We start from the raw sequence: 14,347 nt of genomic DNA, 5'->3' as shown, positions 1-14,347 counted from the left end.
AATAGGTCCTTTATGCTCAGTCTATGTATTGGCTCAAAATATACAGCAAAAAAAAAAAATCAATATGATAAATAACTTTTTTTTAATACTGGTTATAGTGATATTCTTTGCTAGATTGGTCTTTGTTAAGAACCATAAGTAGTGGTTAAAAGAAATAAGAAAATGTGGTAATGCATAAAAGTTCCTTTAAAGGCATATTCAGATATTTCTACACAAGCAAATGACTGACATTCTTTAAGATCACTGTAAGAGATCATTTTCTATGTTGCTGAATGAAGTCTGGATATCAAAATCTCATTTAACGGTGACAGAGATGGAGGATTTCATGTGATCATAAGTGAAACCTAATGGTATGAGGCAGTACTCCTGTGGAAAACAATTTATAATTTTTTTTTTTTAAATCAACTGGCGCCAGAAAGTGAAACAGATCTGTAAATTAGTTCTATTAAAAAATCTTAATCCTTCCGGTACTTATCAGCTGCTGTAAATAGTAGGTAAGAGCAACGTATTGAGAAAAGGTCCTTTATGCTCAGTCTATGAATTGGCTCAAAATATACAGCAAAAAAAATAAAAAAATAAAAATAAGAGGAAGTTGTATTTCTTTCTGGAGTTCTTTTCTGTCTGACCCCAGTGCTCTCTGCTGACACCTCTGTCCGTATCAGGAACTGTCCAGAGTACAAGCAAATCCCCATAGGAAACCAATTGTCACGATGCCGGCTGGCAGGTAGTGGATCCTCTGTGCCAGAGAGGGATTGGCGTGGACCGTGCTAGTGGACCGGTTCTAAGCCACTACTGGTTTTCACCAGAGCCCGCCGCAAAGCGGGATGGTCTTGCTGCGGCGGTAGTGACCAGGTCGTATCCACTAGCAACGGCTCACCTCTCTGGCTGCTGAAGATAGGCGCGGTACAAGGGAGTAGGCAAAAGCAAGGTCGGACGTAGCAGAAGGTCGGGGCAGGCAGCAAGGATCGTAGTCAGGGGCAACGGCAGAAGGTCTGGAAACACAGGCAAGGAACACACAAGGAACGCTTTCACTGGCACTAAGGCAACAAGATCCGGCAAGGGAGTGCAGGGGAAGTGAGGTGATATAGGGAAGTGCACAGGTGAACACACTAATTGGAACCACTGCGCCAATCAGCGGCGCAGTGGCCCTTTAAATCGCAGAGACCCGGCGCGCGCGCGCCCTAGGGAGCGGGGCCGCGCGCGTCGGGACAGAACAGACGGAGAGCGAGTCAGGTAGGGGAGCCGGGGTGCGCATCGCGAGCGGGCGCTACCCGCATCGCGAATCGCATCCCGGCTGGCAGCGGAATCGCAGCGCCCCGGGTCAGAGGACGTGACCGGAGCGCTGCCGCGGGGAGAGTGAAGCGAGCGCTCCGGGGAGGAGCGGGGACCCGGAGCGCTCGGCGTAACAGTACCCCCCCCCTTGGGTCTCCCCCTCTTCTTAGAGCCTGAGAACCTGAGGAGCAGACTTTTGTCTAGGATGTTGTCCTCAGGTTCCCAGGATCTCTCTTCAGGACCACAACCCTCCCAGTCCACTAAAAAAAATTTTTTCCCTCTGACCTTTTTGGCAGCTAAAATTTCTTTGACCGAGAAGATGTCCGAGGAGCCGGAAACAGGAGTGGGAGGAACAGATTTGGGAGAAAAACGGTTGAGGATGAGTGGTTTGAGAAGAGAGACGTGAAAGGCATTAGGGATACGAAGAGAGGGAGGAAGAAGAAGTTTATAAGAGACAGGATTAATTTGACACAAAATTTTGAAAGGACCAAGATAGCGTGGTCCCAACTTGTAGCTAGGGACACGGAAGCGGACATATTTAGCGGAGAGCCATACCTTGTCTCCAGGGGAAAAAACGGGGGGGGCTCTTCTTTTCTTATCCGCGAACTTCTTCATGCGTGATGAAGCCTGTAAGAGAGATTTTTGGGTCTCTCTCCATATGATGGAAAGGTCACGAGAAATTTCATCCACAGCGGGCAGACCAGAGGGCAAGGGAGTAGGGAGGGGGGGAAGAGGGTGACGGCCGTACACCACGAAAAATGGGGATTTGGAGGAAGACTCAGAGACCCTGAAGTTATACGAGAATTCGGCCCATGGGAGGAGATCTGCCCAGTCATCCTGGCGGGAGGAAACAAAATGTCGCAAATAATCACCCAAGATCTGGTTAATCCTTTCTACTTGTCCATTGGACTGGGGATGATATGCAGAAGAAAAATTTAATTTAATCTTGAGTTGTTTACAGAGAGCCCTCCAGAATTTAGACACGAATTGGACGCCTCTATCCGAGACAATCTGCGTAGGCAACCCGTGAAGACGAAAAATGTGTACAAAAAATTGTTTAGCCAACTGAGGCGCAGAAGGAAGACCAGGAAGAGGGATGAAATGTGCCATTTTGGAGAATCGATCAACGACCACCCAAATAACAGTGTTGCCACGGGAAGGGGGTAAATCAGTAATAAAATCCATACCAATCAGAGACCAAGGCTGTTCGGGGACAGGCAGAGGATGAAGAAAACCAGCGGGCTTCTGGCGAGGAGTCTTATCCCGGGCACAGATAGTGCAGGCTCGCACAAAGTCCATAACATCCGTCTCCAGAGTCGGCCACCAATAGAAGCGGGAGATGAGTTGCACAGATTTCTTGATACCCGCATGACCTGCGAGATGGGAGGAGTGACCCCATTTGAGGATTCCGAGGCGTTGGCGAGGAGAAACAAAGGTCTTTCCTGGAGGGGTCTGCCTGATGGAGGCAGGAGAAGTGGAGATCAGGCAGTCAGGTGGAATGATGTGTTGCGGAGAGAGTTCAAGTTCTGAGGCATCCGAGGAACGAGAGAGAGCATCGGCCCTAATGTTCTTATCGGCAGGACGAAAGTGAATCTCAAAATTAAATCGGGCAAAGAACAGAGACCACCGGGCCTGGCGAGGATTCAGCCGTTGGGCAGACTGGAGGTAGGAGAGGTTCTTGTGGTCGGTGTAGATAATAACAGGAGAACTTGATCCCTCCAGCAGATGCCTCCATTCCTCAAGTGCTAATTTAATGGCTAGAAGCTCTCGATCCCCGATGGAGTAGTTCCTCTCCGCTGGAGAGAAGGTCCTAGAGAAAAAACCACAAGTGACAGCATGCCCGGAAGAATTTTTTTGTAGAAGAACAGCTCCAGCTCCCACTGAGGAGGCATCAACCTCCAATAGGAAGGGTTTGGAAGGGTCAGGTCTGGAGAGGACGGGAGCCGAAGAAAAGGCAGACTTGAGTCGTTTAAAGGCGTCTTCTGCTTGAGGAGGCCAGGACTTGGGATCAGCATTTTTTTTGGTTAAAGCCACGATAGGAGCCACAATGGTAGAAAAATGTGGAATAAATTGCCTGTAATAATTGGCGAACCCCAAAAAGCGTTGGATAGCACGGAGTCCGGAGGGGCGTGGCCAATCTAAGACGGCAGAGAGCTTGTCTGGATCCATCTGTAGTCCCTGGCCAGAGACCAAATATCCTAGAAAAGGAAGAGATTGGCATTCAAACAGACATTTCTCAATTTTGGCATAGAGTTGGTTGTCACGAAGTCTCTGAAGAACCATACGGACATGCTGGCGGTGTTCTTCTAGATTGGCAGAAAAAATTAGGATATCGTCCAGATATACAACAACACAGGAGTATAACAGATCACGAAAAATTTCATTGACAAAGTCTTGGAAGACGGCAGGGGCGTTGCACAGTCCAAAGGGCATGACCAGATACTCAAAGTGTCCATCTCTGGTGTTAAATGCCGTTTTCCACTCGTCCCCCTCTCTGATGCGGATGAGGTTATAGGCGCCTCTTAAGTCCAATTTAGTGAAGATGTGGGCACCTTGGAGGCGATCAAAGAGTTCAGAGATGAGGGGTAAGGGGTAGCGGTTCTTAACCGTGATTTTATTAAGACCGCGGTAGTCAATGCAAGGACGTAGGGAGCCATCTTTTTTGGACACAAAGAAAAATCCGGCTCCGGCAGGAGAGGAGGATTTACGGATAAAGCCCTTTTTTAGATTCTCCTGGACGTATTCGGACATGGCAAGAGTCTCTGGGGCAGAGAGAGGATAAATTCTGCCCCGGGGTGGAGTAGTGCCCGGGAGGAGGTCGATAGGGCAATCATAAGGCCTGTGAGGAGGTAGAGTCTCAGCTTGTTTTTTGCAGAAAACATCCGCGAAGTCCATATAGGCCTTAGGGAGACCGGTTACTGGAGGAACCACAGGGTTACGGCAAGGGTTACTGGGAACCGGTTTTAGACAGTTCTTGGAACAAGAGGACCCCCAACTCTTGATCTCCCCAGTGGACCAATCCAGGGTAGGGGAATGAAGTTGAAGCCAGGGAAGTCCAAGGAGAATTTCCGAGGTGCAATTGGGGAGAACCAAAAGTTCAATCCTCTCATGATGAGATCCGATGCTCATAAGAAGGGGCTCCGTGCGGAAACGTATGGTACAGTCCAATCTTTCATTATTTACACAATTGATGTAGAGGGGTCTGGCGAGACTGGTCACCGGGATGTTGAACCTGTTGACGAGAGAGGCCAAAATAAAATTTCCTGCAGATCCAGAGTCCAAGAAGGCCACTGTAGAGAAGGAGAAGGCAGAGGCAGACATCCGCACAGGCACAGTAAGACGTGGAGAAGCAGAGTAGACATCAAGGACTGTCTCACCTTTGTGCGGAGTCAGCGTACGTCTTTCCAGGCGGGGAGGACGGATAGGACAATCTCTCAGGAAGTGTTCGGTACTAGCACAGTACAGGCAGAGGTTCTCCATACGGCGTCGTGTCCTCTCTTGAGGTGTCAGGCGAGACCGGTCGACCTGCAGAGCCTCCACGGCGGAAGGCACAGGAACAGATTGCAGGGGACCAGAGGAGAGAGGAGCCGAGGAGAAGAAACGCCTCGTGCGAACAGAGTCCATATCTTGGCGGAGTTCCTGACGCCTTTCGGAAAAACGCATGTCAATGCGAGTGGCTAGGTGAATAAGTTCATGTAGATTAGCAGGAATTTCTCGTGCGGCCAGAACATCTTTAATGTTGCTGGATAGGCCTTTTTTGAAGGTCGCGCAGAGGGCCTCATTATTCCAGGACAATTCTGAAGCAAGAGTACGGAATTGTACGGCATACTCGCCAACGGAAGAATTACCCTGGACCAGGTTCAACAGGGCAGTCTCAGCAGAAGAGGCTCGGGCAGGTTCCTCAAAGACACTTCGGATTTCCGAGAAGAAGGAGTGTACAGAGGCAGTGACGGGGTCATTGCGGTCCCAGAGCGGTGTGGCCCATGACAGGGCTTTTCCGGACAGAAGGCTGACTACGAAGGCCACCTTAGACCTTTCAGTGGGAAACAGGTCCGACATCATCTCCAGATGCAGGGAACATTGGGAAAGAAAGCCACGGCAAAATTTAGAGTCCCCATCAAATTTATCCGGCAAGGATAAGCGTATCCCAGGAGCGGCCACTCGCTGCGGAGGAGGTGCAGGAGCTGGCGGAGGAGATGACTGCTGAAGCTGTGGTAGTAACTGTTGTAGCATAATGGTCAGTTGAGACAGCTGTTGGCCTTGTTGCGCTATCTGTTGTGACTGCTGGGCGACCACCGTGGTGAGGTCAGCGACAACTGGCAGAGGAACTTCAGCGGGATCCATGGCCGGATCTACTGTCACGATGCCGGCTGGCAGGTAGTGGATCCTCTGTGCCAGAGAGGGATTGGCGTGGACCGTGCTAGTGGACCGGTTCTAAGCCACTACTGGTTTTCACCAGAGCCCGCCGCAAAGCGGGATGGTCTTGCTGCGGCGGTAGTGACCAGGTCGTATCCACTAGCAACGGCTCACCTCTCTGGCTGCTGAAGATAGGCGCGGTACAAGGGAGTAGGCAAAAGCAAGGTCGGACGTAGCAGAAGGTCGGGGCAGGCAGCAAGGATCGTAGTCAGGGGCAACGGCAGAAGGTCTGGAAACACAGGCAAGGAACACACAAGGAACGCTTTCACTGGCACTAAGGCAACAAGATCCGGCAAGGGAGTGCAGGGGAAGTGAGGTGATATAGGGAAGTGCACAGGTGAACACACTAATTGGAACCACTGCGCCAATCAGCGGCGCAGTGGCCCTTTAAATCGCAGAGACCCGGCGCGCGCGCGCCCTAGGGAGCGGGGCCGCGCGCGTCGGGACAGAACAGATGGAGAGCGAGTCAGGTAGGGGAGCCGGGGTGCGCATCGCGAGCGGGCGCTACCCGCATCGCGAATCGCATCCCGGCTGGCAGCGGAATCGCAGCGCCCCGGGTCAGAGGACGTGACCGGAGCGCTGCCGCGGGGAGAGTGAAGCGAGCGCTCCGGGGAGGAGCGGGGACCCGGAGCGCTCGGCGTAACACCAATCCTGCTCCGGACAGTTCCTGACATGGAAAGAGGTGTCAAAAGAGAGCACTGTGGTCAGACAGAAAGGAAATTAAAAAAGAAAAGAACTTCCTCTGTAGTATGCAGCAGCTCATAAGTACTGATTAAGATTTTTAATAGAAGTAATTTACAAATCTGTTTAACTTTCTGGCACCAGTTGATTTGTTGATTTAATTTCCACCTGAGTACCTCTTTAATTTAATAGTAATTGTGTAATGCTTAATTTCTCCTGTGGAGGCACTGGTTGGTTCTTCCATAGATTAAAGATGATCTCTTGGGATCTCAAAAGGGGACTATACTAGCAAAAAAGGAGAATTGTCCAAAGGAAAAAGCCTTTAAGTTTAATCAAATGGGTCCCTAACAAGTGCATTTGATAAATACGAAAAACTATCTCAATGCTTCAAAAATATATACATTCAAACTGAGACATATGTAAACATTCACTGCAAGGTGAGAAGCTGCTGATATACACTTAACCGAAATACCTACAATCATAATGAATGGCAGACCAGGCACACAAAGACCATATTATGTCAAGTATAGTCTTTGTACAGTACATGAATCTTTACAAGTTGCTTCAAAAAAACAAGGTCAAAATATTTATAACTTGCAAGGTCTCCTGAGGATCAGTTCAGTCAAATTTCTCTGACTTAGTCATAAAAATTATTATGCTTTAGGGACTCGTCTGTATAGTTTCCAGAGTTTCTCGGAGAATTACTGTAGTTGAGATCAGCTTCATGAAAGCTTAATAAATATTTATTTAACCTCAATTGTCTGATTTAAAGGTTTTATGGTTGCTAAAGTCTGACATAAGAGAAAAAAATTCCTCTTAAAGTAGACCAGGTCACAGTTCATCACCACAATATCAGTCAACCTAAGGCACGTGGTTTAACCTGGTGAATATCAATGCTATGACAACTATAACACATAGTAAGCTTGAAATAATTGCTCTTTTTTTAATCCTTTACATAAAGTAACAATTCGAATGAAAACTGGGAAAAACACAGCACAAGCCTGGTGTTTTGTAAAGCCTTTTCTTGACCGCTTTTTTTCACTTTTTTTCTGCTGAGCTAAAAGATGATCAGGGGTGCTAAGATGATCAGGGGTGCCGGGGGGGGGGGGGGGTTGCTGGAGGATGACAGGAGTATGGTGCTGCTAATTAATGATGGGGTAGCAGGTTCATCGATTGGCATCATCAATTGGCAGGATCATCTAGGAAGATGGTGCTGCCGATGGATGATGGGGTTTCTACTGCCAGGAGGGCCAGTAGCACCCTAATCATCCATCGGCAGGATCATCCTCCTGGCAGTAGCACTCCCATCATCCAGGAGGATGGTGCTGCCGATGGATGATGGGGTGCTACTGCCAGGGGGGGCCAGTAGCACCCTCATCATCAATCGGCAGGATCATCCTCCTGGCAGTAGCACCCACATTATTCAGGAGGATGGTGCTGCAGATGGATGATGGGGTTTCTACTGCCAGGAGGGCCTGCTGGCTGCTGCCAGGGGGATGATTCTGCCGATGGATATTAGGGGTGCTATTACCAGGGGGATGCCCCCCCTATAAGTAGCACCCTCAGATGGTGCTGCAGATGGATGATTGGGGTGCTACTGCCAGGTGGGGGGCCAGTAGCACCCTCATCATCCACCAGCAACACCTCCCCCAGCAGTAGCACCCCCATCAGCAGGTCCTGCTGGTGGATGATGGGGGTGCTACTGCCAGGAGGATGATCCTGCCGATGGATGATGGGTGTGCTACTGTCGGGGGGGGGGGGGGGAGGCAGTAGCACACCCATCATCCATCGGCAGGATCATCCTCCTGGCAGTAGCACCCCCATCATCCACCAGCAACACCACCAATAACCCCCCTCCCGTGATAATGTCAATAGTGGCAGATTTATATTCAGAGGGTACAGTGTGTGGCAGATTTATATTCAGAGGGTACAGTGTGTGGCAGATTTATATTCAGAGGGTACAGTGTGTGGCAGATTTATATTCAGAGGGTACAGTGTGTGGCAGATTTGTATTCAGAGGGTACAGTATGTGGCAGATTTATATTCAGAGGGTACAGTATGTGGCAGATTTATAATCAGAGGGTACAGTGTGTGGCAGATTTATATTGAGAGGGTACAGTGTGTGGCAGATTTATATTCAGAGGGTACAGTATGTGGCAGATTTATATTCAAAGGGTACAGTATGTGGCAGATTTATAATCAGAGTGTACAGTGTGTGGCTGATTTATATTCAGAGGGTACAGTATGTGGCAGATGTATATTCAGAGGGTACAGTATGTGGCAGATGTATATTCAGAGGGTACGGTGTGTAGAAGGTTTACATTCAAAGAGTGTAGTGTATAGTAATATTATATTTAGAGGATACAGTGTCTGGCAGGTTTATAATAATAATTGTTTTCAAATAGAGAATCAGAATCCACTGACATAGTGAGGAGACATCTGGGCGTCACATTCTGCAGAGAGAAGATTTAGCTGGAACAAGTCTCGGTAGTATTTTCCATCTGAATTAGATAAGGAAAGACTATAGAGAAGACGTCACCTGTAGTCACTGATATTATTGTGTATTCTCACTATGTTCTATCAGAGCTGTAGTCACTGTAGTCATATGTTCTGCAGTTATGATGAGTGAAACTACAACTCCCAGCATAACCTTACCACTGCTTAAAGGGGTACTCCGCTGGAAAACTATTTTTTTAATCAACTGGTGCCAGAAAGTTAAACAGATTTGTAATTTACTTCTATTTAAAAAATCTTAATCCTTCCAGTACTTATCAGCTGCTGTATGTTCCACAGGAAGTTCTTTTCTTTTTGAATTTCTTTTCTATCTGACCACAATGCTTTCTGCTGACACCTCTTTCCATTTTAGGAGCTATCCACAATAGAAACAAAACCCCATAGCAAACCTATCCTGCTCTGGAGAAGTTCCTGAGACAGACAGAGAAGTCAGCAGAGAGCACAGTGGTCAGACAGAAAGGAAATTAAAAAATAAAAGAACTTCCTGTGGAGCATACAGCAGCTGATAAGTACTGGAAGGGTTAATATTTTTAAATAGAAGTAATTTACAAATCTGTTTAAAATAAAATGTTTTCAAGTGGAGTACCCCTTTATGTCATTCTGGGAGCTGTAGTTTTAAATGGTGAAAAGTTCTTTAGCGCTTTCCCATTCTGTGGCAATTGGTATATTTGATTATTATACTGGAATTCTTAACAATGCGCTACACCAGTGGCATCTGTCACAATAGGCTAAAAACTTACGTTGGGGGGTAGGTATGGGGTGACATCATTTTCTACAGCACCGGGTGACATCAACCCTAGCAACGCCACTGGGGCTGGCCCTGCCGCTGCGGCTCACTGTTCTAAAGCGGCACTGCGGCCTTTAAAACAGTAAGCCTGCGGCAGGGACTGACAGGGGACGTCGTGCTAGTGACGTTCCTCCGCAGACCAGCGCAGGAGGATGTCAGCGACGTCACACGTCAGTCTCGGCCACCGCAGGAAAGAAGAAACCACGGATGGCCAGGTGAGTGTGTCTGTAAGTGTATCTGCCTGTAGTGTGTGTCTGTAAGTGTATGTCTGTAGTGTGTGTCTGTAAGTGTATGTCTGTAGTGTGTGTCTGTAAGTAAGTGTATCTGTCTGTAGTGTGTCTGTAAGTGTATGTTTGTTAGTGTGTGTCTGTAAGTGTATGTCTGTAGTGTGTGTCTGTAAGTGTATGTCTGTAGTGTATGTCTGTAGTGTGTGTCTGTAAGTGTATGTCTGTAGTGTGTGTCTGTAAGTGTATGTCTGTAGTGTATGTCTGTAGTGTGTGTCTGTAAGTGTATGTCTGTAGTGTGTGTCTGTAAGTGTGTGTCTGTAAGTGTATGTCTGTAGTGTGTGTCTGTAAGTGTATGTCTGTAGTGTGTGTCTGTAAGTAAGTGTATGTATGTAGTGTGTCTGTAGTGTATGTATGTAGTGTGTGTCTGTAAGTGTATGTCTGTAGTGTGTGTCTGTAAGTGTATGTCTGTAGTGTGTGTCTGTAGTGTGTGTCTGTAAGTGTATGTCTGTAGTGTGTGTCTGTAAGTGTATGTCTGTAGTGTATGTCTGTAGTGTGTGTCTGTAAGTGTATGTCTGTAGTGTGTGTCTGTAAGTGTGTGTCTGTAAGTGTATGTCTGTAGTGTGTGTCTGTAAGTGTATGTCTGTAGTGTGTGTCTGTAAGTTGCCTACCTAATGTGGGGGAACACTGCTGCATACCTAATGTGGGGGAACTATGCCATCTACCTAATGTGGGGGACGTTTGCTGTCTACCTAATGTGGGGGTGGGGAAACACTGCTGCATAGGGAGCCATGCTGTCTACCTAATGTGGGAGGACTATGCTGTCTACCTAATGTGGGAAAACACTGCTGTGTTAAAGACTGCCCTACCTCTGCAGCTTGTTATGTGAGCTCTATTTTCCCTTTGCTTCTCCAGCCTGTGTAAGCTGTCCTCCAAGGTTTCTCTCCCCCTGTCCACATTTTGAGCTAGTGTATAACTCCCCTCCTCATGCTATCTCTAACACCAAGAACAGTAAAATCTGACAAATGTATGTTATTTTTCCCTGAGCAGCAGCCAAATGGTATAAGATTTTAAATAAAAACTATTTAAGATGTTTCTTAAATTATACATTTATGAAACAAATCAACAATAATAAAAAAAAATCTGTACAAATGTGTCCGTTGAAGAGAGTAAGTGACTGTGATGACAGATGGGGGTGGGCACATTTGTAAATTAGTGTGTCAGACATTACCAACTGGCAAACCTGATGGGCAAAAAGTTAACACAGCTCCTTTTTAGTGTAAATGCAGCGTATTTTACGCTGCGCAAAATTTGCGGCAGCAGCCGGAAATACGCTGCACATTCTTCTCACTCTATACACACAGGGCTTTCCGGCAGCAGCCCTATGTTTGTAGTGAGTTTTAGAGGCGGGGCCGTGTGCCGGCGTGACTGTGACACGTGGCTCCGCCTCCAAAACTCACTGCACACATAGGGCTGCCGCCGGAAAGCCTTGTGTGTATAGTGATCGAGGAATACACAGCGTATTTCCCGCTGTTGACGCAAATTTTGCACAATGTGAAACACGCTGTGTATAGGCCAGGTGGGAGATATCTTGGGAGATATCAAGCAGAGATCCTCTCTATGACCTCTATGTGTTCTATTTGGTCTACAAAGGCACTGTTGTTTTGCTATAAACAGAAATAAATTAAAGTTGTAGCAAGACCACTTTAAGAAAATAACATAAATAACAAATATTTACATGCATTAACAGAGGCGTATCTTGTAGCTTCAGGGCCCTGATGCAAAATCTGCAACAGGGCCCCATATGCCAATTATTCTACTGCTCTTATGGGGCAGATGTGCTTTGGGTCCTCCTTATGCACCAGGGCCCCGTTGCGACTGCTACCTCTATAACTACGCCCCTGTGCATGAACAGTGATAGATCTCAAAAACATATCTTGTAAGATTGAGAAATTGTTTTATTGTAGGATATCTTGCTGATGATTCTCAACACTTACCGATAAATTTTACATACTTTTCTGCGATAATCAAGGTTGCTTAATAACCCACAATCAGATTTTTCAGATATTTTTCTGATGATCTATCATATTTACATAAGAATAAAATCGGATCATTAATGCACCAGGGTTATCCCAAGAATATAATCTATCACCTACCCACAGGATTGGAAATATATATATCTAGTCAGTAGAGGACCAAGAGCTTAGAGCCCCTCTGATTACGAGAATGTTAGTCCTATGTTCCCCAAGTGAATGAAGCGACAGCTGCCACCAATGAGATCCTATACAACTGTGGTAACCCAGTACGGGAATTATTACCCCGTACCCTTGCTGCCCTGTCAGGCAGACTCCCTTTAGTGTCCCCTGGGCCCCCTTGCATATGTCCCCCATGTAAATATGTTTATTATGTATTATACTCTGTAATGTGGGAAGAAAGCGTTGTCACTTTAAGACGGTTTATCATATGAGTTGTCATGTGATTGTTACCCAGGAGGCCTCAGTGACCAGGTGACTTAAGGGTGACCAATGGAATTCCCCTAGAGCCTCCCCCATAAAAGCCCTGGGTGGAGCCTCTGCTCTCTCTCTTGCTTCCTGCTGAGGTACAGTCAAGTCGTGCCTAAGTGTGTGTGCAGAGTCATAGGAGGCCTCAAGTCCAGTCTGCAGCCACAAGATACAAGCCTGCAAATAAGCCACAGTCACAGTCTTGTTAGTCATCAGTCACAAGTCAAGACAGTCACAGTCATCATTTGTTAACGTGGCCTGCATTAAATTGATCCCATCTACTACGGGACCCAGCAAGCCCTTAAGGTCTCTGAGTCACTGGTCACCTCCGTGGGCCTGGCTGAACTGTATAGACTTTTCCATCTGTCTACCCTCAGTAAAGCCACCGTTATCCTTAACTTGGCATCAGAGTAATTATTGCCCCCCCCGTGCCTAGCCCAGGATCCATGGGCGGTATAACTTCGGGTGGTATTGAGGATAAACCACGCCCTGGCATCACGAATACAAGGGGTTAATGCCATTTGCCCCTAGGGTAATTCCATCTGCCCTGCATCACATCCCATACCACACAACCATGTGATGTTTTAATATTAAGATAATGTCTTTAACAAACTAATATAAAAAATTACATACTTAATCTTCCCTGGACCTTGCCCATATCCTTTTGCTTCCAGTTTTCTGTAAAAGTTTCTTAACTTGGCTTCAAAATCTCTTCTGTACGGGGAAGGAGCCCTTGCACTAGCACGTTGTAAACCTTAAGAAAAAAAAAAAAGAATTTACATTATACTGTATGTTTAAGATATTGATATTTATTGATCAAAAATATTTTTAAGAACATGTAATTTGTTGATTGGCTGTGATAGTGACCCTCATCAAAGTCCATGCCCATAGGTGCTGATAATCAAAAATGGTACAATCCACAGTTTAGTCTGAAGTAAGGCATGCCATAACTAGTTATGTGACTCATAAAGGACAGTCACCCACCCACCCAACCAACCAACCAACCAACCAGTAGATGACACTCAACACACATAACACATATCTAAGGCTGGGTTCACATATTCAGCCTAAAATTGCAGCGAGAGATGCAAAACAGATGACAAAAGTGCATTAGTTGGCATCAGTTGTTTAGGATTAGTATTTATTAATTGTGCATGCCGGACAGGGGAACGCAGCATGATGCGTTTCCTTGTTCAGTGCCCATGTGGCGTGTTCCACAGCCCGGAGTCCAACCTGGGACGCCGGATGAATGTGAACTGACCCATTCAAATGATTGGGATCACTTCTACAATCAGTTTCCCTTGTGTGCTTTTTCTACAGCGCCAGAGGGAAACGCCACTGGACGAAATATGTGAAGGGGGCCTAAGAAAATATGAAGAAAAGTAGTTAACTTTATAAACAACATCACCCAGAGACAAACAATAAAGTCAACCACCTATACGTGTTTTAACTTTAGATGGGCGGTCATTGCATATGGAGTGAGCTCGTGAACTGAGCCCAGTACATATGAGGTAGGTGCCTGTATATTATAGCCAACACTTGCCTCCAATTGCTGGGACCGGACCTCTGTGGGGTGATCGGGGGCGCATGGACACATTTGACTCAAGCTGTATAATTCAAATACACTACAAGTATCGTATTCAAGTACACTACAAACACAGTGGTCCTTATGTGTGAATAGAATTATTTTTTTTTTACAGTGAATTTCTCCTCCCTTATATTCATGAATGTGTATATGATTATGTTAGTAACTTTTGGTGCATTGGACATGTGCCCAAAGTGCACCCAAATAACCAAGCAAATAGGTTTTCCTTTATGTAACCGCTCTTTTATAAGTATGGAAAAGGGGAAGAAAATATGTAAAAAAAAATTAAAAAAAATAAATAAAGACTTGGATAGCAAAAAAGTAAAAAGTCCCACCCACAATTTTCTCTGTAATAAGGAAACTTTGG

The 14,347-nt window shown here is 46.4% G+C and overlaps 1 protein-coding gene across 5 annotated transcripts in view; it reads right to left on the bottom strand.

The window, feature by feature from the left end:
- Positions 1 to 14,347, bottom strand: part of HECW1 (HECT, C2 and WW domain containing E3 ubiquitin protein ligase 1) — a 341,519-nt gene that overhangs the window by 48,161 nt on the left and 279,011 nt on the right. For all 5 annotated transcript variants that reach the window (XM_056520523.1, XM_056520524.1, XM_056520526.1 and 2 more), the window contains one exon: positions 13,029 to 13,149. In XM_056520523.1, coding sequence (XP_056376498.1) covers positions 13,029 to 13,149 — 121 coding nt within the window. The remainder of the gene's footprint in view (positions 1 to 13,028; positions 13,150 to 14,347) is intronic.

This window comes from Hyla sarda, chromosome 5, assembly GCF_029499605.1.
Source record: "Hyla sarda isolate aHylSar1 chromosome 5, aHylSar1.hap1, whole genome shotgun sequence".
Classification (NCBI taxonomy): Eukaryota; Metazoa; Chordata; class Amphibia; order Anura; family Hylidae; genus Hyla; species Hyla sarda.
Note: the sequence above shows the minus strand (reverse complement) of the source record. Positions and strands in the feature narration are given on the sequence as shown.